Source organism: Scylla paramamosain, chromosome 40 (assembly GCF_035594125.1).
Source record: "Scylla paramamosain isolate STU-SP2022 chromosome 40, ASM3559412v1, whole genome shotgun sequence".
In the NCBI taxonomy this organism is placed as follows: domain Eukaryota; kingdom Metazoa; phylum Arthropoda; class Malacostraca; order Decapoda; family Portunidae; genus Scylla; species Scylla paramamosain.
In genome coordinates, this window is record NC_087190.1 from 4,435,088 (window position 1) to 4,460,500 (window position 25,413).

At 39.5% G+C, this 25,413-nt stretch overlaps 1 protein-coding gene across 2 annotated transcripts in view; it reads left to right on the top strand.

Annotated features, from left to right (window-relative positions):
- LOC135092733 (uncharacterized) overlaps positions 1-25,413 on the top strand; it is a 94,283-nt gene that overhangs the window by 65,548 nt on the left and 3,322 nt on the right. For both annotated transcript variants that reach the window (XM_063991388.1, XM_063991389.1), the window contains exons 6-10: positions 4,895-5,084; positions 14,946-15,089; positions 23,607-23,732; positions 23,999-24,229; positions 24,455-24,620. In XM_063991388.1, coding sequence (XP_063847458.1) covers positions 4,895-5,084; positions 14,946-15,089; positions 23,607-23,732; positions 23,999-24,229; positions 24,455-24,620 — 857 coding nt within the window. The remainder of the gene's footprint in view (positions 1-4,894; positions 5,085-14,945; positions 15,090-23,606; positions 23,733-23,998; positions 24,230-24,454; positions 24,621-25,413) is intronic.

Genomic DNA, 25,413 nt, shown 5'->3' on the forward strand with positions numbered 1-25,413 from the left:
AGTTTCCCTACATTCAGCCTGTTCCTAAAAATGATGACCGTTCTAATCCCTCAAACTACCGTCCTATTGCTGTAATTTTCTGCCTATCTAACCTTTTTTTAATTTATCCTCAACAGGAAGATTCTTAAGCATCTATCACTTCATAACCACTTCATAACTTCATAATTCTATATGATCGCCAGTATGGGTTCCGTCAAGGCCGCTCTACTGGTGATCTCACTGGGTCTTTGTCATCCTCTTCTAGAGATTTTGGTGAAACTTTTGCTGTTGCCTAAGACATATCAAAAGTTTTTGGTAGAATCTGGCACGAAGCTTTGATTTCCAAACTACCCTCCTACAGCTTCTAACCTTCTCTCTGTAACTTCACCTCAAGTGTCCTTTCATAAGAACATAAGAACATAAGAAATAAGGGAAGCTGCAAGAAGCGACCAGGCTTACACGTGGCAGTCCCTGTATGAAACACACCTACCTATTTCCATCTGTTATCCCCATCCATAAACTTGTCTAATCTTCTCTTAAAGCTCTCTAGTGTCCTACCACTAACTACATGATTACTGAGTCCGTGCCAGTCATCTACCACTCTATTTGAGAACCAATTTTTTCCTATCTCCTTCCTAAACCTAAATTTTTCAAGCTTGAACCTGTTATTTCTTGTTCTACCCTGGTTGCTGATCCTAAGAATTTTGCTTACATCTCCCTTGTTATAACCCTTATACCACTTAAAGACTTCTATCAGGTCCCCTCTTAACCTACGTCTCTCTAGAGAATGTAAATTTAACAGCTTCAACCTCGCCTCGTAAGGAATACTCCTCATTCCCTGTATCCTTTTAGTCATTCTCCTCTGTACTGATTCTAATAGACCTTTCTGATCGGTCTATTGCTGCTATAGTATACGGTCACTGTTCTTCTCCTAAATCTATTAACAGTGGTGTTCTATCCTGCCACTCACTCTCTCCCTATTATTCACCAGTGATATTCTAAACCAAACTTCTAGTACTACCCACTCCTACGCTGATGATACCACCCTGCACTTTTCCACCTCTTTTCATAGATATCCAACTCTTCAGGAAGTAAACAGTTCGTGCATGGAAGCCACAGAACGCCTGACTTCTGTTCTCTCTAAATTTTCTGATTGGGACAGAGCAAACTTGGTATTGTTCGATGCCTCAAAAACTCAATTCCTCCATCTGTCAACTCAACACAACCTACCAGACAACCATCCCTTCTTATTCAGTGGCACTCAACTTCTACTTCTACATTCTCAACGTTCTCTTCTACATTGAACATTCTCGGTCTCTCCTTTAACTGGAAACTTCACATCTCACCTCAAGCTAAAACAACTTCTATGAAGTTAGGCGTTATGAGACGTCTCCGCCAGTTTTTCTCACCTCCCCAGCTGCTAACTCTGCACAAGGGTATTATCCGTCTATGTATGGAGTATGCTTCACATGTCTGGGGGGTTTCTCTGATACCGCTCTTTTTAGACAGAGTGGAATCAAAAGCTTTCCATCTTATCAATTCCTCTCTTTTAAGTGACTGTTTTCAGCCTCTGTCTGAAATGCATGCCCCGCCCCCTCCTCCCACGGCCTTGCTCCACAAAACTTTCTTCTTTCACCCATATTCTGTCCACCTCTCTAATGCAAGAGTTAACCAGTATTTTCAGTCATTTATCCCTTTCTCTGGTAAACTCTGGAACTCCCTGTATGCTTCTGTATTTACACATTCCTATGACAAATTCCTTCAAGAGGGAGGTTTCAGGACACCTATCCTTCATTTTTTTTAGTATCGCTTCGGACCCTATTCAGGGACTGGCATCTCAGTGGGTTTTTTTCTTTTTTTATTGGATTTTTGTTACCCTTGGCCGGTGTATCTCCTACATAAAAATACATGGTAGAATCAAAAGCTTTTCGTCTCATCAACTCCTCTCCCCTAACTGACTGTCTTCAGCCTCGTTCTCATGGCAGCAATGTTGCATCTCTAGCTATGTTCCACCGCTATTTTCATGCTAACTGTGCTCTTTTGATCTTGCTAACTGCATGCCTCCCCTCCTCCCGCGGCCTCGCTGCACAAGGCTTTCTTTTTTCTCTCACTCCTATTCTGTCCAATTCTCTAATACAAGAGTTATTCAGTATTGGCAATCATTCATCCATTTCTCTAGTAAACTCTGGAACTGCTTCTGTATTTCCACCTTCCTATGACTTGAATTCCTTCAAGAGGGAAGTTTCAAGACACTTATCCTTAAGTTTTTGACTACCGCTTCGGACACTGTGGTCTTTATTTATTTATTTTTTTTTTTACTGAATTTTTATTGCCCTTGGCCGGTGTCCCTCCTACGTAATGAAAAAAAAAAAAAACCTAAATGCCCTAAAAGGGCAATTTGGTGTAATATATATATATATATATATATATATATATATATATATATATATATATATATATATATATATATATATATATATATATATATATATATATATATATTAATGATATTTCCATTGTTTTTATTTTTTATTTTTTTTTTTTTTTTTTTTTTTTTTTGCAAACACGACAATACTTGGCAATGTTTCCTCCACGTCTCCATGGCTGACCAAATGAGGTCACACGGTCAGTAACCGTGTTAATCCATGGTCACTTCCTCTCGCGCCACCAGCCAGGAAGCTACCTCTCCTGCTCGCTCTCGCCACCATGGCTGTAAAAAGGGCTTACTTACTTAGTAAATAAGTATTTTTTGCAAAAAAAAAAAAAAAAAAAAAAAAAAAAGATAATAGGGGATCATTACTTGAGCCCTCAAGAGCTGTTGCCTGAACAGCGAAAGCCACCAACGTGCCTTGACTTTTACTTTGATGGTGGTGTGGAAAAAACTCGTAAAGAATAAAAATATAACATTATTGTTTAAGGAAAATGTCATATCTAAAAGGAAACCAATCATATTTAAACGAAATTCACGAGAGAGAGAGAGAGAGAGAGAGAGAGAGAGAGAGAGAGAGAGAGAGAGAGAGAGAGAGAGAGAGAGGAGGGGGAGACAGCTTGACTGACAGGCATATTTTTCTCAAATGATTCATAGGCAAGTATAGATCTCTGATAGAAATAAATTTGCATGGAATGTAAATTGTATAAGCAGAGAGAGAGAGAGAGAGAGAGAGAGAGAGAGAGAGAGTATGGGGAGAGTGGTTATCAGCGACACATAACCTCTAATCTGATAACACTATGTAACAAAATTTCACATTTTCTTGTCCTTGGCCCCACACCATAATTTTCCAGTTATTTCCATCTAAACAAAATAGAAAAAAAAGTTAATTTGATCCTAAAACTTTGCTTTTGTGTTTAGAACAATGAATTTACATTTTTCCTTTTTTTCATCATAGAATGGGTTACTATTCGTTTTGATGTCAGATAAAGACCTTTGCAAAATCTCAATTGCTTATCTAATTGCTTTTGAAATGTTGCATATAAGTTAAAACTGAAAAAAAAAATAGTGTTGTAAAGTTTTTTATTTTTATTTTAGTAAGATCATTCTTGAACTGACCAAATCTAGCAAGAAATTTATCATACTCGTATTTAGAAGAATTTGTTTCCATTTCAGAAATGTTCTCATATCTTCCAGAATATTCTACGAGACACTTTTAGAAGTTTCTAGAACATTTTAGAACATTCTATTCAATGTAAACATTTCCAAAATATTCTAGAACTTCCTAGAATACATATGTAGAGGTATCAAAAATTTTCTAGAATCTACAAGATTTTTTTTAATGATTCAGAATATTCTAAAGTAGGTTCAAGAATATTCTAGAAAGACTGAGAACATTCTGGAACACATTCTAGAAAGACTTAAGAATATTCTAGAGTACTGCTTGACAATATAAAAGTAGGGGCTTCTAGACCACCAATCAGTTCTGTTTTGGCTGCCTAAGAAGACACATCACAACAGGTGAAATGGCATCAAGAGGCTGCAATCACTCTCCAGATGCATTCTGCTACATATGTGATCAATTCGTAAAGACAAGGGTTCTCTGTGACAGCATCTGGAAAAATGGTGAAATTAAGATATTTTTGGGGCAAAAAAAAAATAAAATAAAATAAAATAAAAAATAAATAAATAAATAAAAGCCACAAAAACAAAGTTTGACAGGAATAATTGACATTTCCTATTGTTTTGTAATGAAAAGAGTTGGAAAGTAACACTTGCTTGTCAAAGACGAAAATCGTGTTACATAGCGTCATTGCCTAACACAAGGTTTGGCAGCGCCATAGACCGGGAAATCCCCAGAAAGGACAACACCTTAACACTCAATTCAAAATGGTCTGACCTTATCTCCGTCTTACTATGGCAAACTCTTGAAAACCTTGCTTTATTGTGCTTTTGCATCTACTCATGGACTGAGCTCCTCTCATAAGAAAAAAAAAAATCATATTAGTGACTTTCAAGCTTTTGGAACATGTATCAAGTAACTGCCAGACTGCCTATTATTTCGTTTGCTTGCTACTGGATATTCTTCTATGCTTCTATGATTTTTTTTTTCTAGAGAAAGTTTGGGTATAACATAAGCCATAGCATACTCGGATGTTTCATGACAGGAGACGGAATATCCAAAACACTCTGTATTAGTGATCGAGGATTCTTGGCTTTCCGTTTTGAGGACTTACTACTTTTCATTCACATTATTATATATATATATATATATATATATATATATATATATATATATATATATATATATATATATATATATATATATATATATATATATATATATATATATATATATATATATATTTTTTTTTTTTTTTTTTTTTTTTTTTTTTTTTTTTTTCTTTTGACGGCAACTGCAGTTTTTAAATTCCTTTCATTTATCTTCTGTATACATTTACGATCATCAATATTTGTTCTCCACAGATATTTGGCAGACGTTCAAGAGTGGTTGGGTACATCGGAGTCTACTAATTCAACTTGTCTCTTGGTTACGTCATTGAGCCACATATACTCGCACTTCTTTCTTTTTGCCTCCTTGATGTTTGGCGGGAAGGTTGTCCTTTTACCTCATGTTAGCAGCAGCGCCATGTTGAGGACAATACAGGATCACCAGGTATGAAAATAACAATCCATTTATGAATCTTAACACAAACACGTCAACAATCAAAGCACAGTGTTTCTCTACATTGCAGAAACGCAGAACATAATTTATCTAAGCAAATCCGATACATTTCATCTACATATCAATATTATGATTTTGTAGTCTGGCTTGAAACAGAATACAATAATCATCAATTTCAATAATCAATCAAAAAAGTGGTGCCAAGAGAGCTGTCCACCACTCTCTTCACCCACACTAACCTTGCCACAACACACTGTAAGCATCGTGTTTCTGTTTCATCAGTCGTGACTTTACTCTTGAATTTTATGAATAAAAGACAGTCTTGAATGATATTTATTTTAAGATAATAAGGCAGTAAATATAAGATGAAATAATAATGATGAAAACTTAAAAAGGAGAGAAATACAGAATCAGGCAGGAAACTTTTGTTTATTAGTGGAAGGAATGAAAGATTGCAAATACTGGTTAACTCTTGCATTAGGGAGGAGGACAGAACAGTGGTAAAAGTAATCTTGTGGAGCGAGTTCGTGGGAGAAGGAAAGGCATACAATTAGACAGATCGGAAGAGCAGTTACCGTGAAAATTCCGGTAGAACATACACACACAAATAGATGCAACCCGTTAACATTTCATCCTCGCTCGTTTGGTATTGATCAACCATCATTTCGCTTTCTCGGGAGAGAATTCTTGCTTGGTTATCGACTGTTAGCTAGGTATGACGAACTAAGCCAAACACTCCGGCCTCACTCTCAGCAACACTCGTAACAGTCATGTGCTTCTTGTGGTTGCTCTGCTCTTGTGCAGTCAACCACCACATAGACTCAAGGACAAGCCTAACGTCCGTATGTTTGAACACGAAGTGTGACACTTCACAATTATGTTACCGATACACACCACATATGGCTTACACAATTTTTTCTTATGCTTAAAGATGAAAATTGTGTCACGTGGCACTTTCACAATTGTGAAACGCGGCAAAGTTGGTACTTTTGTTAGTGTTTGCATTTTTGTGCCATTCGACGTGTCTCCTCAGCTGCGCTAACATCTATTTCACATCTTCATATAATGGGGAAAAAACTTACTTGAAGTCTATGAAGCAAAAAAAAAAAAAAAAAAAAAAAAAAAACAGGAAAACAAAAAAAAAAAAAAAAAAAGAGCCCACCACCCGACTAGGTTGATTTGCGGCGGAAACGGATACTTGATTCGTTCAAGGCATATCAAAATCTGCCAGAAAAATGCAGTTTCGTCCGAAAACGTTATACGGGTGTACTTATGTAAATTTATCTTAATAATATATTATTATTATTAATTATTATTGCTTGAACTCTGTGAAGCCAGAAAAGACATTCTGGAAGACAAAAAAACGGAGTCCTTCCGGCTAAGTTAGTTGATTTCCGGTGGAAACGGAAGCTTGATTTATTCAGAGCACATTAGAATCTATCAGAAAAAATGTGGTTTTCTCCAAAAATATTAGACGGGTGTACTTATATAAATTTACCTTACTTTTAACTTATGGATCCAGATCATATCTGCTCATTTCACCAGTTCAACATCCACGGTGTGATGAAAATGTTCGAGACATCATTTGTAGGTGTATAATTATTACTACCTAACAAAATAAAACAAACCAAAGCGGCAAATTTATAAATGTAGACTTATTTACTTAGAAAAGAGTATGAAATGTTAGTGACCACCACGGCTCAGAAGCCGTGGCAGTCACTAACTTAGGACTATTGAATTATAGGTGCCCAATATTTTTACAGTGACACAAGGGCTGCATATTATATTTGAAAGTGCTGTGCAGCATGCTCTCAGTCTGTCTCCTTCAAGCCGATGAGCTAACATGCGGCACATGCAGCCGCCTCCTTCAGGTTTTTAAGCCCTTTTCTCTCTCTCTCTCTCTCTCTCTCTCTCTCTCTCTCTCTCTCTCTCTCTCTCTCTCTCTCTCTCTCTCTCTCTCTCTCTCTCGGAGCATTAGTACAAGTTCCTTCTTGACCACATTAACAAATTGCTCCATCACCATGACCTTTAATTCATTCATCTTTCAAATACCTCATTGAGTAGCGAGCACAATCAAGATAAATGTCACTAGGCCTTTTTAGCCGCTCTAGGTTGTAACTTTAAGGCCTCAAGCCGCAATTCATATGCTCTCAGAATGTCAGTCTTAAACTCTTCTACTGACGTCCTGTCATGTACTTCTAGCGACTTGCCTCTCAACATATTAGCAGCAAAGGCTTACTCCACGTTCCTGAGATCAGTCTGTTTTGGCTGCGTTCTTCTCAAATCTCCTCAAACATTCTGCCATCTTTCCATAAAACTGGTATCAACTTCAAACTTTTTACCATCAGGCTTTCCACTGTATTTTCTACCACTTCTCTCCGCATACCGCGAGGAGAGTTAACCTGTCAGTCTTCTCCGACTCAAATACTCCTGCCTCTCATAAATTCTCGCCTTCTCCTTTTCTGCTGGAAGCAATCTGGCCTCCTCGGCCTTAAGCCTCTTGGCTTCTCTAGCCTCCTTAGCCTTCAATCTTCTTGCCTCAGCTTCAGCTTTCAACTCAAATCTTCTCAATTTTCTCTCCTCTGCCTCCTCCAATTCAAGTCTCTTCAATTCTCTCTCGTTCTCGGCTTCCAGCTCGAGCCTTTTAGGTACTCTAGCCTCCTCCATCTCCATCCTTCTCATCTCCAACTTAAACCTCATCTCAGACATGCTTTCCTCCAATACTGTGGGTAGGCTAGCAGGGCCATGTACACTATTTATGGAGCTGGGTGTCCGCACACCAAACTGTGCCAGATCTACACTGTCACTTCCTGCAGAGGCAGAGGACTCAGGTCGCAAGCCATCCCTGCTATCATCTTTTTCTTCCGCTGAACACTGACACACAATGAAAACAAACAAACAACACTAAACTGTTTCTCCCATATAACTACTGGAGTTTCCAACAATCTTCCCGAGGTCACCAATTCTGTTATGACCAGATACAGGTCCTCTCAAGGTTGCCACTGACTGGAAACTGCTTATCCGTACATTATGTTCCTCATGGCCTATTGCAGGGCGTGAACAGGCACCTACAAGTCGCTACCAAATATCCAGACCCAATAGATCGTCATCCTGTTTAACCCACCTACAGGCAAGGGAGTATAATGAACGCAAACTTAATTCCTTAAGCTGAGAAAGAACTAATTAGCTTTGTGCTAGGGAGACAGTATAAACAACTTACAGATCACGGTACAATACCCTGTTTTACAACCGCCCACAATAAAAAAAAAAAAAATCAAACCGCGTCCAATAAAGATACGAGTATTATACGCCCTGGTCAGAAAACAGCTCACACGATACAGCCGGCAGAGCCCAGGGAGAGGACAGATAGCTGAAGTCTTGCCGAATACATTCCCTTGGTCTGCCCCACTCAAGGCTGTGGGTCCCAAGACCAGTAGCAGTTAAAGAGGACACAACGCTCACAACGCCTAAACACACAAAACCTACAACAGTACAATGCAATTAAGGCCTGTCCAGACTAGGGGTTCATGTTGCGCAACACATTGCCGCAACTTGATTTTCGTGTTGCATGTTGCTCGTGAGTGTTGCCCAAGGGAGTTGCTGCTTTTGGCATTTTTGCAACAGGATATGCCCAACAGTAGCAACCAGGATGTCATCAAGGAAGGATTGCTGCCCGCTTGCTTTACCGTCACATTCACACAATTCATACAAACATAGGATAATTATGTACTTAATATTCGGAGTAATGCCTTAATATACTATATTATTTCTTAGAAAAATAAGATTGATAAATAATTATAAGATTAATCTAATTGATAACGTAAGTTTTCTGCAGTAATTTACAACAAAGACTTACTTTTTATGAAAGTTGTGACTGAATGGCACTTTTCATGAAGTACTAAAGAATTCTACGAAAACCAAAGAATACACCAAAGAAAAATGTTGAATTACTGGGAAAAGATGTGGCGATGAACAAGTATGAGGTGGAGGTTCAGAATAGATATGTCGTATTAGAGACAGAAGTAAGTGATGATGGTCCTGAGGAGCAGTGGAACTTTTTGACAGAGGTGATATGACAAGGAGCATAAGAGGTTCTTTCGGATAGCCGGCGAAGAAAGAAGAATCCATGGGTGACAAAAATAACTTTGAAGATGATGGAAGAGTGAAGACAGCTAAAACGCCGAGACAAAGTGCCGTATGAGATTAAAAATAGGGAGATACATAGAGAATACAATAGAAAAAAAGGAATGGCTGGATGAACAGTGTGACAAGGTGGAGGAACTATGCAGAATGCATCAACATTCGAGGTATGGAAAGATAAAGAAACTGATTCAAAGACGGAAAGGCTGTGCTGCAAAAAAGAACGATGGAACAGAAGTGATGGAATCGGAAGAAGTTGGAAAAAGAAAGAGCGAATACGTAGGAGAGCTGTTTGATGATGAGACATCAGAGATGGATGGTGCGGCCAATGAAAAAGAAAGCCTACAAATTTTGGAGAGCGCAGGTGAGTAATGAAGTATATGAAGAGAGGAAAGGCATCAGGAAGCGATGGCTTTATGATTGAAATATTGAGAGCGGTTGGAGATATTGCATTACACAGTCCTGCCTGACACCTCTAAACCAAACTTCTTGTCCTATCCAGTCCTACGCTGATGATACCACCCTGCACTTTTCCACGTCTTTTCATAGACGTCCAACCCTTCAGGAAATAAACATTTCATGCAGAAAAGCCACATAATGCCTGACTTCTGATCTTTCTAAAATTTCTGATTGGGGCAGAGCAAACTTGGTATTGTTCAATACCTCAAAAACTCAATTCCTCCATCTATCAACTCGACACAACCTTCCAGATAACGATCCCCCTCTTCTTCAATGACACTCAACTGTCCCCCCTTTTCTACACAGAACATTCTCGGTCTATCCTTTAGTTATAATCTGAGCTGGAAATTTCACACTCCATCTCTAGCTAAAACAGCTTCTATGAAGTTAGGCGTTCTGAGACGTCTCCGCCAGTTTTTCTCACCTCCTCCCCCCCCCGCCCCACCCAGCTGCTATGTACAAGAGCCTTATCCGTCCATGTATGGAGTATGCTTCACATGTCTCGGGGAATTCCACTCATACCACTTTTCTAGACAGGATGGAATCCAAAGCTTTTCGTCTCATCAACTCCTTTCCTCTAACTGACTGTCTTCAGCTTCTCTGTCATCGCCGCAATGTTGCATCTCTAGCTATCTTCTACCGCTATTTTCATGCTAATTGCTCTTCTGATCTTGCTAACTGCGTGCCTCCCCTCCTACTGCAGCCTCGCTGCACAAGACTTTCTTCTTTTTCTCACCCCAATTCTGTCCTCTCTAATGCAAGAGTTAACTAGTATTCTCAATCATTCATCCCTTTCTCTGGTAAATTCTGGAATTCCCTGCCTGCTTCTGTACTTCCACCTTCCTGTGACTTGAATTCCTTGAAGAGGGAGGTTTCAAGACACTTATCCTTCATTTTTTTTACTACCGCATTGGACCTTTTTCTAGGACTGGCATCTAAGTGGGCTTTTTTTTTATTTTTTATATATATTTATTGGATTTTTGTTGTCCTTTGCCAGTGTCCCTCCTACATAAAAAAAAAAAAAGTGTTCCGTGTCGCACGTGAATTCAATATTAGGGTGTTTTGAATTTAAGTAACTTAGAAATTTAGGAATGTGCTGAGAGTGTGTAAATAAGATGTGTAAGTAAAACAAAGGTGTAATCAACATATTTTCAGTAAAGCATAGATTTAAATTTACTAGGACATTCGTATAACCATTTGGTTTCATGATATAAAATGTATTAGCAAGAGTGGGGCCAAGGCAAGAACCCATAGCCACACCGTTAACTTGGACATATAGTTTATTGCTGAACAAGAAGGGGGAGTCTTTAATTGCCAAGTCTAATAGGCTAATAGATTTTTTTTTTTTAAGTATAATTAAAGTAAATAGTTCTTTATAAATTATCTTAATGATCATCAAGAATATTTGTGAAAAGTGACCTAATATCAAAACTAGCCATGACAGAATTGAGCTTCTAAATTATTTATTTCTTTGACGAAATCATATTTTTTAAGGTAAACTTATTTGACGTTAGTGGTTTTAGCATGAGGACGAAATATTTATCTAATTTTATAATTAAATGTATTAATGGTGCTAAGAATGTGCCTAATAGGGTTGCCGACTTCATGAATTTTTCTAAGGCCATAAGTGGTTCGTTTTCAGGCATCCTTTATGACCATCCGAAAACTCGCAAAGTCGGCAACTCTATTAGGCCTATTTCTTGCACCATTAATAAATTAGCTAAATATTTCGTCCTCATGCTAGAACTGCTAACGTCAAATAAGTTCACCTTAAGAAATTCTTATGATTTCGTTGAAGAAGCATCATCAATAATACTATCAATAATACTATCTACTGTTCTTTAGAAATAAAATTTAGTCAGCCTTCCTCTAATAACACGCATATGACACACAAGAAATACATAAAATTACCTTACTATGATCATCTTAGCTCGACTACCATACTTAAAACACAATATCCTCACACTATTTAATTCAAAGACAGTATTCTTATTGGACTTATCTCTAATATCATTTATGAATTTATTTGTTTGAGTTGCAAGACTCATTATATTGGAGAAACCATGAGGAAACTAACACATAAGTGAACATAAAGTGAACGGTGAACAAAAGTGAACATAAAGGTTCTTCAATACGTATACAGAAACAGCTCATCCACCTTTTTCATCAATAAAAAAAACACATTCACATACACAGCATCATCCGTTTTCGGAGGATTTTAGTATATTACATAAAGCTGGCGCACATACAAACGTTAAAATATGTACATTAAACACCTGAAACCTGAATCAAATAACCACGTATCATGATCATAATTATATTTTATAAACTCTGCTCGGAGCTTTGAGGATCCGGATTCATAACTAATCTAGTTCTTACACCGTCACTCTGTCGGTCCAACACACCACACGCGAGGGAACACAAAGTTTGTATACCCTTATTTTGCTCTATTTATTTAGTATTTTATTTATTTATGTTAATTTATTTATTTTATTTTATTTATTTATTTATTTATTTTTGTCAAGAATAAGCTGCTACTGATAGGTTATTTTATCTTTTTTTTTTTTTTTTTTTTTCAATGCTTGCCTGCCTGTCCCCTTTTGGTTGGTATTTTGTTTTCACTTTTGCCCCTAGCGTAATATTTTATGATTTTGTCTTTGTACTTTTATTATTCTTTTGTTTTGTCTTAGCCTGATGATGCCTTCTGTGAAGGTGATACGTTGCAGTTCTATAACTCGGAACTGTTCTAATATATATATATTAGAACAGTATATATATATATATATATATATATATATATATATATATATATATATATATATATATATATATATATATATATATATATATATATATTTATTTATTTATTTATTTATTTATTTATTTATTTATTTATACCGTATTTGACGGCATATAGAAAGCACCTTTTTCCCTAATTTTTGGCAAAAAAAAAAAAAATACTCCTGCGTCCAATATGTGAAGTGAAAACCTCCCGTAGGCTAATCATCTCCCTGACGCTCACTAACCTAACTTCTACTTTCCCTTACTCCATGTATCATTATTTTATTCCTGGTATTATCATTATTATTATTATTATTATTATTATTATTATTATTATTATTATTATCATCATTATTACCAATATTATTACTTTAAAAACAAATTATCGTAAAAATTAAAGCAATCTAACCTGTGAGGTTGTGACGCATGTTTATGCGTCAGCTGATCGGAACCCTAACGATGCTAGCAGCCATTTGACGATGATCATAACAAAACACACCAACACCCTCACCGTTATGGCAGCAGGAGGAAAAAGATCGAGCTACACAATCTCCTACAAACGATGAGCATGGCAATAGAGCAGCAGCAAGGGTTTTTGGGCCACCACCTACGGAAAAAAATTATACGTATCTGGCGCCAGCAAGACCGAGCGCGCAAAGAAAAGTTAAACATAACCTTCGTTGCTTAGCCCCACACTTATTAGAACTTGAGGTTGACAGAAAAACGTGCCTGACAAATGAGATAAATTCATGGAGAAGTGTTTCAATCAAAATGGTAATTCATGAGGCCAGGTTAACGAGGAATGCAGAACTTTGCAGGAACAGAAGGTTGGTGTTATAGGTTTATGAAACCGCAGGGCTTATCAATGCCTACAAAAAACTTCTGTTGCACAGCAAATACCTGCTGATTATGCGTTATTTGAAGTCAGTGATTCCAGCAGTAGTGACAAAGATGATAAAGACTTTTTTTGGGATTGAAGATAATGAAGACTTTTCTGGTTATGAAGATGATTAAAGTGTTTCCGTATTTTCTTACTGTGTTTTGGTTTATGTTCAAGTGTAGTGGTAGATTGTTTTTATGAGATGGATTCTGCTTTATTTATTATTTTATGCATTGCTGGCTTTATTTTAGGTTTCAATGTTTTATTACTATTGTGATTGCTTTGTATGTCTGTACTACCAGCTTGTTTTTTAGGCTACACCAATAGCTAAACTGTTTTTACAGTGTTTTCTGCTTTAGTTATTTTTATTTATTTATTTATTTATTTATTTATTTATTAATTTTTCATTTGCAATGTTTTACAATTACAATACTATTGAGATATTTTGCTTATGCTTGTTGCTTGTCTGTACTACCAATTTCCTTTTATACAGCAATGTTTTGTGCTTGTGTAATGTGCTGCTAAATTGCTTTCAACAATATGTGCTTAAATACATAGAAGCCAGAAACAAGGCAAATAGGGTACTAGGATTCATTTTTAGGAGTGTTAAAAGTAGAAGACCGGGAGTAATATTAAAGTTATACTTGGCGCTGGTCAGACCTCATCTAGACTACGCGGTGCAGTTCTGGTCCCCACATTACAGGAAAGATGTAGGTCTATTAGAATCAGTACAGAGGAGAATGACTAAAAGGATACAGGGGATGATGAGTATCCCTTACGAGGCGAGGTTGAAGCTGTTAAATTTACATTCTTTAGAGAGACGTAGGTTAAGAGGGGACCTGATGGAAGTCTTTAAGTGGTATAAAGGTTATAACAAGGGAGATGTAAGCAAAATTCTTAGGATCAGCAACCAGGGTAGAACAAGAAATAACAGGTTCAAGCTTGAAAAATTTAGGTTTAGGAAGGAGATAGGAAAAAATTGGTTCTCAAATAGAGTGGTAGATGAGTGGAACGGACTCAGTAATCATGTAGTTAGTGCTAGGACACTAGAGAGCTTTAAGAGAAGATTAGACAAGTTTATGGATGAGGATAGCAGATGGAAATAGGTAGGTGTGTTTCATACAGGGACTGCCACGTGTAAGCCTGGTCGCTTCTTGCAGCTTCCCTTATTTCTTATGTAAATACACTAAAACTTTTTTTTTTTTTTTCTCCAGAATCTGACCTGCTGAGATGGGGATACGTCGTATATGTCCGTGCGTCCTATATGCCGTCAAATACAGTGTGTGTGTGTGTGTGTGTGTGTGTATATATATATATATATATATATATATATATATATATATATATATATATATATATATATATATATATATATATATATATATATATATATATATATATATATATATATATATATATATATATATATATATATATATATATATATATATATATATATATATATATATGTGTGTGTGTGTGTGTGTGTGTGTGTGTGTGTGTGTGTGTGTGTGTGTGTGTGTATGTATGTATATATTGATTATTTGACTATTAAATGTGAACCACAATGACCAGCAATGATTTTCCTACAGGTGACTTTGGCAATCTTTACTCCACTCCATCTGAAAATGATCGCAGAATCACCGGCCGAGGAACATGACTTGTCTTCCCTGAAACTCGTCACTAGTGGTGGAATTTCCCTTTCAGAGCACGTTCTGAAGGATTTCAAAAAAAAGGTGAGAAAAGACAACAAATAATCTGCATTATATCAAGTGAGGCCGCCGTGGTATAGCGGAACCACGCGCTCTTTGGAGGCGAGGGGTTCTCAGGTGCACGGGTTCGAATCCTGACCACAGTCAGAAGATAAGAAGGGCATCCACTCAGGGTGTTCTCAAATGGAAAATCAAAAGTCCTTCTTCAAGAGGCATCATACTAGACTAGACTAGACTTATTGAAACAGGATGTAAAACCGAAAAAAAGAAATAGTAATAATATCAAGTAGATGTCCTATCAAAATGTATGCTTCATTGCAAAACTTTGCTTTAATTTTTTTTTTCTGGACTTGATTCTCTCTCTCTCTCTCTCTCTGATTGCTGGATATAAACTGATGTGTATAGTCGACTGTAAAACTGCTTTGTATTTGTATACTAAAAGTTGAATGAGATCAAAAAGATATTCTGTTTATCTGGTTGACCATATATATGTAAATATATATGTATTGTTAGGATCAGATATTGCCAACCCTCCCCCTCTCACAGCTGCCATTACAATCGGATCAGTTTTCCTAGACTAGCTCCTTCTAATGTGGGGCCCAAATCTAGGTACCTACTGGTCGCCAACAACTATCACCAACAGGGAAGCTGAGAAAGAATTAATTAGCCAAGTGTTAGGGAGCACAGATAACACAGCAATCCACAGATTGTGGTATAATATCCCATCGGACCACCACCCTAAGTAAGGAAACCATCTACACCCAAAAAGATTATACACTCTTGCCATATATATATATATATATATATATATATATATATATATATATATATATATATATATATATATATATATATATATATATATATATATATATATATATATATATATATATATATATATATATAAAATCTTCTAGATTTCCCAGACAGACTTCCCCCTCCAAAATCCAGGGAGAAACTAAACAACTGTAACCTGGTTCAAATATTATACAGTCGTCTTATGCCAAATGCGAGCCAAGACATTAGTAGCATTTAACAAGGACACAACATACACGAATGCTCACACACACACACATACACTGCACTTATGCAGAAAGGGAGAGAGAGATCAGGTGTTTTTTCTATACAAAGACAAAAAAAGACACCAAGACAAACATGAGACAAACTTATCTGCACATGGGTGTGACCGCTCACACACGGCAGGAGTAAGGAGTTACTGGGCAACTCACACCCTCTTAAACATTATGTAGACCCGCCCAGATTATGGCCTACCGTAGTGCCAAATAAAAATAACTAATATAGTAAAGCACAATACTTTTTATCCCACTCGTATGTATACCACAAGTATCACTCCCTATGGTATCCAATTCTGTCTCAATCGGTGGCTAGCTCACTATCGACTCCAACCGACGCGCCGCACAGCCATGGTTGTCAGACGTACGAGTAGTGAACTTGTTACGAAAAGACGGAAAAGGACAAACGTAAATTATTCGTCTTTCAATAAGTTTTCGTAACCTCTAGTCCTTCTCCTTATGCTGCCCCCTTCTTTTCTCACTGCTTTTTTTTTTTTTTTTTTTTTTTTGTGTGTGTGTAATAAAATAATAATAATAATAAACGGTTTATTCTTTAGGCAGTCAACAAACTGAAAATGTACATTGGGGGTGGGGAAATACTTGACATTAATCCTAAAGGTAAGTCAAATCTAGAAGAGACTATTGATTGATGGCTCGCACCATGGTGGGAATCGCACTGAGTCTGTACCGGTCCGTACGTGGCGCCTTCAGGGCTTCTTCATAGGTGGTGTATGCAGGGCCAAGGATGACCCTGCACGCCCTTTTCTGCACACTCTCCAACTGTAGCTGTTGAGTTTGTGTGAGGGAGGAGGACCACGCTGGGGAGGCGTACATGAGTTTGGGGAGGATGAAAGTAAGATACACCCCCCTTAACTCATCTGTCGGCGTCCCCAGCGACCTGAGTCTGCGCAGCATGTACAGCCTGTAGGTAGCTGATCTTATGGTGCTGGCGACATGCTGCTTCCAGGTCAGCTGGTCGTCCACCGTGACTCCGAGGAGCTTGGCACATCGGACTACCTGGAGGGGGTGAGGGCCCACTGAGAGCTGGGGAGGGGGCACTGGTACAGAGGAGGTACAGAAATGCATCACCACAGTTTTGTTGTGGTTGATGGTCATCCTGCTCTCCTCCGTCCACGTCTGCAGTCGCTCCAGGATCGCTTGCAGTGGCGAGTAGTCCGGGTTCTTGGTGGAAACTGGGACGCCCACGGTGCAGTCGTCCACATACTTCCAGCGATGGGGGGTGTCAGTGAGGGCGTCGTTAATGAGGAGGAGGAAACATAGAGGACCCATCTTGGTCCCCTGGGGGACCCCACAAGTCAGCTGTTGGAAAGTAGAGACAGAGCCCTGATAGCGAACGGCCTGACGCCTCCCTGTGAGGAAGTCGGCTAGCCACGCTATCAGGTTAGGAGGGAGACCCAGACTCACTGCTTTGCTGATGACAACAGTGTGATCAACAAGATCAAAAGCCTTTTTGAAGTCCACAAAAGCAACAGCTAGAGAGGTGTTTCGCTTGTCCAGGTGGCTGTGGATGAATTCAAGGAAGCTGGTCAGGTAATGGGAGGTGGAGGTGGCTTTAATATTTCCAAACTGTCTGATATCCACGGTATTACAAATTTTGGTGTAGGCCCAGTCATATACAAAATCTTCACAAATAAGGCTAGGGATGGGGGTGATAGAGACTGGTCTGAGGTCATTGAGTGACTGTGGACTGGAGGTTTTGGGGATGGGGGTGACGTAAGATGTCTTCCAGTCCTCGGGGCAAGAGTGTTGGGAGAGTGAAGCGTTTATTATTGAGCATAGCGGTGGTGCTAGCTCTACAGCAAATTCCTTGTAAATTTTTATAGGAAGGTCAGTGGGTGTGGTGGATCTTGGTTTGAATTTGAGTATTCTCTTAAAAACATCCACCGCCTGGACACTGGGGGGATGAGAGGGGGCCGGAAGATAGGCAGGAAGTAGAGTGGTGTGGAGGGGAGGAAAGGTTTGACAGATAGCAGCAAAGTGATCGTTCATCTCCTGAGCCGCGAGAGTAGCAGGAAGGTGTGAGGTGCAAGGAAGAGACGAAGTGTGCTTTTGTAGGCCACACAAAGCTTTGATCTTAGCGTACCACTGTCTGTTGTTGGTCAGCTTGAGGTGGTGTATCTTGTCTGGGTAATAGTTTGCCTTTGCATTCTTAATCTCCCTGATTACTCTGTTTCTTAGTTTTCTGTAAAGGACCGGGCAGGAGTGGAACGCCCAGGTCCGCTGACGCATGAGTCTTTTAATGCGGGGTGTCATCCAGGGAGCATCAGAAGGGTGCGTTGTGACGCTCTTGGTTGGGAAGTAGTGGTGGAAGGCCTCTGTGGTGGTGGTGACGTAATTCTGCCATTTTAAGTGGACGTCCTCCACATCCAGCACCTCGGTCCACGGGTGTTGTGTCACCCACTGCCCAAACTCCCTCATGGCTGAGTCAGGCATGGGGCGGTGGGTCCTGGTGACGGCTGACCGGGGGGTCGAGGTGGTGGGTGTGGGTGACCACAGTATGGAGAGGTAGGTGCTCCGTCCCATGGGAGGCAGCGGTTTGGGGGGCGAGTACTGCTGGCCCAGGTCTGTCAGTATAAGGTCGAGGATGGCTTGCTGGTGGGTGGGGAAGTCCACGACCTGGGTGAGGTGTAGCTGGTGTAGAATATCGTTGATATCTAATCTGTTAAAGTCCCCACAGATGACCAGTTTGGCGGCAGGATACTTCACCCTCAGGGCATCAGCAGTGTCGATGATGTGAGTGGTGAGTAACTGTGCTGTGGCGGCTCGTGGAGGGTGGTACACGACGCACACGATGATGGAGGCCGTGTTGCTGGGATGGCAGGGGGGCGTGACTCTCACCCACAGGGCCTCTACACCGGCCGGAATATCGACAGGGAGGTGTGAGGGGCTGAGGGAAGAGCGGCAGAAAACGGCCACTCCACCACCCCTGTGTCCTGACCGCAGGTGATGGTAGAGCTGGTAGCCCTGCATTGAGCACACCTCAGGAACAATCTGCCACGCCTCAGTAACCGCCACAATGTCTGCACAAGTAGAACTCACCGTCACGATTAATTCGTCCATTTTGTTGGCTAAAGATGTTGCATTGAATAAGAGGAGGGAGGGTAAACTGTACCAAATCAGAGGTATTTAAATGTGCCTGTATTCCTTCTTCCCTACCCTGCGGTCAACTCTGGCACTTGAGGTCACAACCTTGATGGGACGCACTTGTTTCCCTCCCCTCGACCCGCGGTTCCGAAATAGTTTCAGGGTCTTAAGGCACTTTATCACTTTGGGCGGCGGGTAACCTGATCCTCGCCTGCGACGTAGGAGGTAGTTGCGTTCGTACGTTTGCACTGGAGCACCCATTGTTCTTTATGTGTCACCACTCACTCACTAAATGTGTTCACAAGTACAGGAGTTTCACCAGGGCGAGCCTAAAACTAAAAGCTAAGAGTTGAAAACAGAAACAAAAACAAAACTAAGGTCGCTATTACTAGTGGTAGGGGAAGGCCAACAAGCTGGCCGAGGCTGCCCGAGAGCGCCAAGGGTCACACGTCCTGCCCGTGTGAGGTCAGAACAGTGTGTGTGTGTGTGTGTGTGTGTGAAAACTCGAGGACAGCCGGATCTCAAAAAGGACAGAACTGGCAACCATGCGCCGCACACGAAAACAGACGCGTCAGCCAACCTGATGTGGCAGAATGAAATGTCCGGGGTGTCCGAATCCCGTGTTCACTGCCAGACGTGCGTTGCATCACCCATTTGCACCTGGCCGGCGCCCGACTCTTGAACACGCTAAACTGGTTTAGGCTAGGTTAAGTTAGGTTAGGATTAGGTTGGGCTAGGTTTAGACTCTCATGAATAGGAAAAGTGAGTCTTAAAATTGTTTGAAATCGTTACAATAATAATAATAGATAAATAACTTTGTAACAATAGACTAGTTTAAATTAGAACTAGGTTGGGTTAGGTTTATACCCTCATGAATAGGAAAGGTGTATTTTTTTGAAATCGATACAATGGTAATATTTAAGAAGTGAAAAAAGGAAATGATAATTAGCTACAACCGAAAGATGACGAACGTCAGCCAGAATCTTTTAATATTTCCTTAATAGTATCAAAATATTTCTGGTACTCAGTGATCTTGTAACAATAATATTTGTGATACAATATTATTAGCGTTAACGTAAATTTTAGAGCATTAGGATAATGTGTAACTATAAAATCGAACTTCCTACAAGACATCGTGCTGAGTGATTCAAAATATCGTAGTTCACCATACCAAACAACATCGCCCGCTTACATACAACCTTCCATTTGGACGCTTTTAGACCAACTCACTGCATCCCGCTCCACGAACAAGTGTCACGGACATTTCATACTGCCACACCGGCCGTATCACTTCGAAAAGTACTTGATTCCGTCCTGGGAAGGCTAGCTTCGCCCCTTGCAGTGACATCGCATGTGGCTGACTCCTCATTAGCTGCTACCAATACTAATACTAATGCTTAATGTAGGAGGGATACCGGCCAAGGGCATGAAAAAAAAAAAAAATTAGATGCCGGTCCCCGAATAGGGTCCGAAGCGGTAGTAGCAAATTGAAGGATAAGTGTCTTGAAATCTCCCTCTTGAAAGAGTTAAAGTCATAAGATGAAAATACAGAAGCAGGTAGGGAGTTCCAGAGTTTACCAGAGATAGAGATGAATGACTGAGAATACTGGTTAACTCTTGCATTAGAGAGATGGACAGAATAAGGGTGAGAGAAAGAAGAAAGTCTTGTGCAGCGAGGCCGTGGAAGGAAAGGAGGCATGCAATTAGCAAGATCAGAAGAGCAGTTAGCATGAAAATAACAGTAGAAGATATTAAGAGATACAATATTGCGGCGTTGAGAAAGAGGCTGAAGACAATCAGTTAGAGAAGAGGAGTTGATGTGACGAAAAGTTTTAGATTCCACCCTGTCTAAAAACGCGGTATGAATGGAACCCCCTAGACATGTGAAGCATACTCCATACATACACGGATAAGGCCCTTGTACAGAGTTAGGAGCTGGGGGGAGGGGGTAAGAAAAACTGGAGGAGACGTCTCGGAACCCCTAACTTCATGGAAGCTGTTTTAGCTAGAGATCAGATGTGAAGTTTCCAGTTTAGATTATAGGAAAAGGACAGACCGAGGATGTTCAATATAGAAAAGAGGGACAGTTGAGTGTCGTTGAAGAAGAGGGGATAATTGTCTGGAAGGTTGTGTTGAACTGATGGAAGAATTGAGTTTTTGAGGCATTGAACAATACCAAGTTTGCTCTACCCAATCAAAAATTTTAGAGAGAAATGAACTTAGGCGTTCTGTAGCTTCCTTGCATGAACTGTTTACTTCCTGAAGTGTTGGACGTCTATGAAAAGATGTGGATAAGTGCAGGATGGTATCATAAGCGAAAGAGTCGATAGAACAAGAAGTTTGCTTTAGGAGATCGTTGATGAATGACAGGAAGAGAGTGGGTGACAGAACAGAAGCCTGAGGAACATCACTGTTAATAGATTTAAGAGAAGAACAGTGACCGTCTACTACAACAGCAATAGAACGGTCAGAAAGGAAACTTAAGATGAAGTTTCGGAGAGAAGGATAGATAGAAGCCATAGGAGGGTAGTTTGGAAATCAAAGCTTTGTGCCAGATTCTATGAAAAGTTTTTGATGTCTAAGACAACAGCAAAACTTTCACCAAAATCTCTAAAAGAGCATGACCAAGATTAAGTAAAGAAAGCCAGTAGAGCGGCCTTGATGGAACGCATACTGATGATCAGATAGGTTATGAAGCGATAGACATTTAAGAATCTTCCTCTTGAGGATAGATTTAAAAACGTTAGATAGGCAGGAAATTAAAGCAATAGCACGGTAGTTTAAGGGATTAGAAAGGTCACCCTTTTTAGGAACAGGCTGAATGTAGGCAAACTTCCAACAAGAAGGAAATGTAAATGTTGACATACAGAGTTGAAAGAGGTTGACTATGCAAGGTGCAAGCACAGAGGCGCAGTTCAGGTCCATACGCCATCCGAGGATTTAGGCCAGCGAGGGCATGAAAAAATATTATTATGAAAAATTTTAATAGGTAGCATGAAGTAATCAGAGGGTAGAGGAGAGGGAGGAAGAAGCCCTGAATCGTCCAAGATAGAGCTTTTAGCAAAGATTTGAGCGAAGATTTCAGCTTTATAAATAGATGTGATAGCAGCGGTGCCATCTGGTTGAAATAAAGGAGGGAAAGATGAAGAAGTAACGTTATTGGAAATGTTTTTGGCTTGGTGCCAGAAGTCAGAAGATGAGTTAGATCTTGAAAGATTTTGACACTTTCTATTATTGAAGGAATTTTTGGCTAGTTTGATAACAGACTTGGCATGGTCCCGGGCAGAAATATAAAGTTCACGAGATTCTGGTGATGGAAGGCTCAAGTACCTTTTGTGGACCACCTCTCTATCATGTATAGCACGATAACAGGCTGTGTTAAACCAAAGTTTGGAAGGTTTAAGTCAAGAGAAAGGGTGAGGAATGTACGCCTCCATGCCAGACACTATCACCTCTGTTATGCGCTTGGCACACAGAGATGTGTCTCTGACATGGAAGCATGGAAAATAGGGTAACAGCATAAGGAGGATTAGAGGTTAGGAAAAGGTCAAGAATGTTGGGCGTATGTCCAAGACGGTCAGGAATACGAGTAGGGTATTGCACCAATTGCTCTAGGCCGTGGAGAATAGCACATACTCGTATTTTGTTAGATCTGCTATATTAAAAAAAATAATATAATATTACTTATTTTGATTAGAAGAAAGATCAATATCATGTATGTTGCATGGGCTTTTTGGATTTGCTGATTCGCTGACAGCAATGGTTTCAGGAAGCGATATGTAGGGAAGGAGCCCTATGCAACTCGTTATTTTTAAAGTATGTGGTCTTGCAGCTTTACATAGTTTACAAATTGGATCGTAGGGATAAATATCCCTGCTGATATCTGTGTTTGATGGTGAAACGCAGTTCCGTATTGTTGGAATCAACAATTTGACAGTAAAGAATTGTATGAGTGAACTGACAAATGTACTGTGGGGCAACACTGCAGACATTTAGTGAACGTGTTTACAAAGAAACGCCTGGAACTAGAAGATGCTTTGGTTCGGTGTTATGGAGAATAATTTTTCCTGCTACATAAGGAAATGTTATTTTCGTTATCGGAAGCAATAAAGAAGTGAGTATCTCCATGAGTGGGCTGCAGGCGTGGATTATTATAATGGGTTGGGTTGCATGAATGTGCAGATCGCTTAGCTTTTTATCGTTTTAATCAGCGAAGCAACAGCTTAACTAAGATGCTGGAACTTGAGGTAAGGTTGAAGATCGGTGGGTAGAATGTGACAGGGAATGATAATCCTGTACTAGACATATGATGAAGATAAACAACAGTTAATAAGCATTTTGTTAACTTTTATTTTTACTTCAGGTGGAGGCATTAGTATACAACTTATGGGGAATGACGGAAGTTGCCTCCTTTGCTACCGGCTGCATTGTTACACAGGACTGGAAAAGCCTTTGTATTGGAAAAGTCTTGCCCTTCTTCGAAGTTAAGGTATACAGTTTTTTTCCATATTCAATAAATTGTCGAAAAGATCTTACAGTTAAGTAAGTGAAATGATTATTGAATACTGTGTGTGTGTGTGTGTGTGTGTGTGTGTGTGTGTGTGTGTGTGTCTTGTTCACCCGAATGATTGAATGACTGAGTGCTTAAGAAAAAAGGGAAGGCGCCGCAGCGTCATGGGAATATGGCGCCGCTACAAAATGTTCAAAACAACTAAAATGATATCAGAATAGAATTAATGAAGTTAACACCTGCAGGTAGTGGATCCAAGTAGCGGGCAGCTCTTGGGGACTGATGAGCCTGGAGAAATATGTTTGCGGAGCCCCACCACAATGATCGGCTACGCTAACAACTCGGCTGCTACCTCCTCCATGATAGATGCTGAAGGTTGGGTTCACACGGGTGATTACGGCTATTACGACAGCCAGGGCTTGATCTACTTGACTGACAGAATTAAAGACCTCATCAAGACTAAGTCATCTTTTCAGGTGAGGGAAAAATAAGTGAATAAATAAATAAAATGAAAGTGATAACATTTTTTATTTTATCAACCAAGTTTATTTTTGTATATCTGTGTTATTTTCATCATAAAATTTTCTTTTAAGAGAGAGAGAGAGAGAAAGAGAGAGAGAGAGAGAGAGAGAGAGAGAGAGAGAGAGAGAGAGAGAGAGAGAGAGAGAGAAAGATTCCTACCTCTTGGCAATAATTTGCAGGTACAGCCGTCTGAACTGGAGGATTTGCTGCTACAACACCCACATGTGGCTGAAGCTGTGGTGATTGGCGTGTGTCAGGATGACTTTGAGGAGATGCCGCGGGCATTCGTGGTGCTGGAGCCTGAAGCTCCCGTCCAACCTGAGGTCCTCCAGCGGTTTGTCAATGGTGAGGCAAGAAATATCATTGATATTTATGTTGACGCATGTAAAATATTCACTGAATTTTCATTTGTATAGGAAAAGGCAGTTGCAGAAAATATGAAATGAAATGATGTTACTAATATTTTAAAAATTCATCAGCTATGTATCATTCATAATGGAGTATTAAGATAATGCATAGAAGTTATTAGTAAACCGCTAGTTAATACTTAAAAAAACAGTAGATTCAGGAAAAGTGCCAGTAATGTGGAGGCAAACGAATGTAAAGCTCATCTTTAAGAAAGCAGATAAAACATCAATAGTGAACTACTGACCTGTTAGCTTTACCTAAATTTTAGGTTAAATAATGCAGTTAGTAATTGCGAGAAATATTAGGGATCATTTACTTGAAGATAAGCTTGAGTCACAGCATGGCTTCATGAAGGGGGAAGTTATGCTTTTATGAACCTGTTGAGTTTTTTTTTTTTTTTTTTATGGTAAAGTAAATGAGAATAGTTATGATATACTTTAGCAAGGCTTTCGACAAGGTAGCCCATCAAAGGCTCTTGAGGAAGGTTAGAACGCATGTGATAGATGGACAAGTGTTAAGCTAGATATGATTACCATAGCCAAGTAATAAAAGCAGATAAGAAAGGGATTCACCTTATGTAAACTTACCGCGTGTATGACCTATCCAACTGCCGGACGCATGGAAGTATCAAGCCATCATTGTGACGTCATGATAGGTTTCTAGGCTCCGCCCCAATGTTATGCTTTCTACCGCGCGACATGTAGCACAACATAAGCTTATAATGTTTACA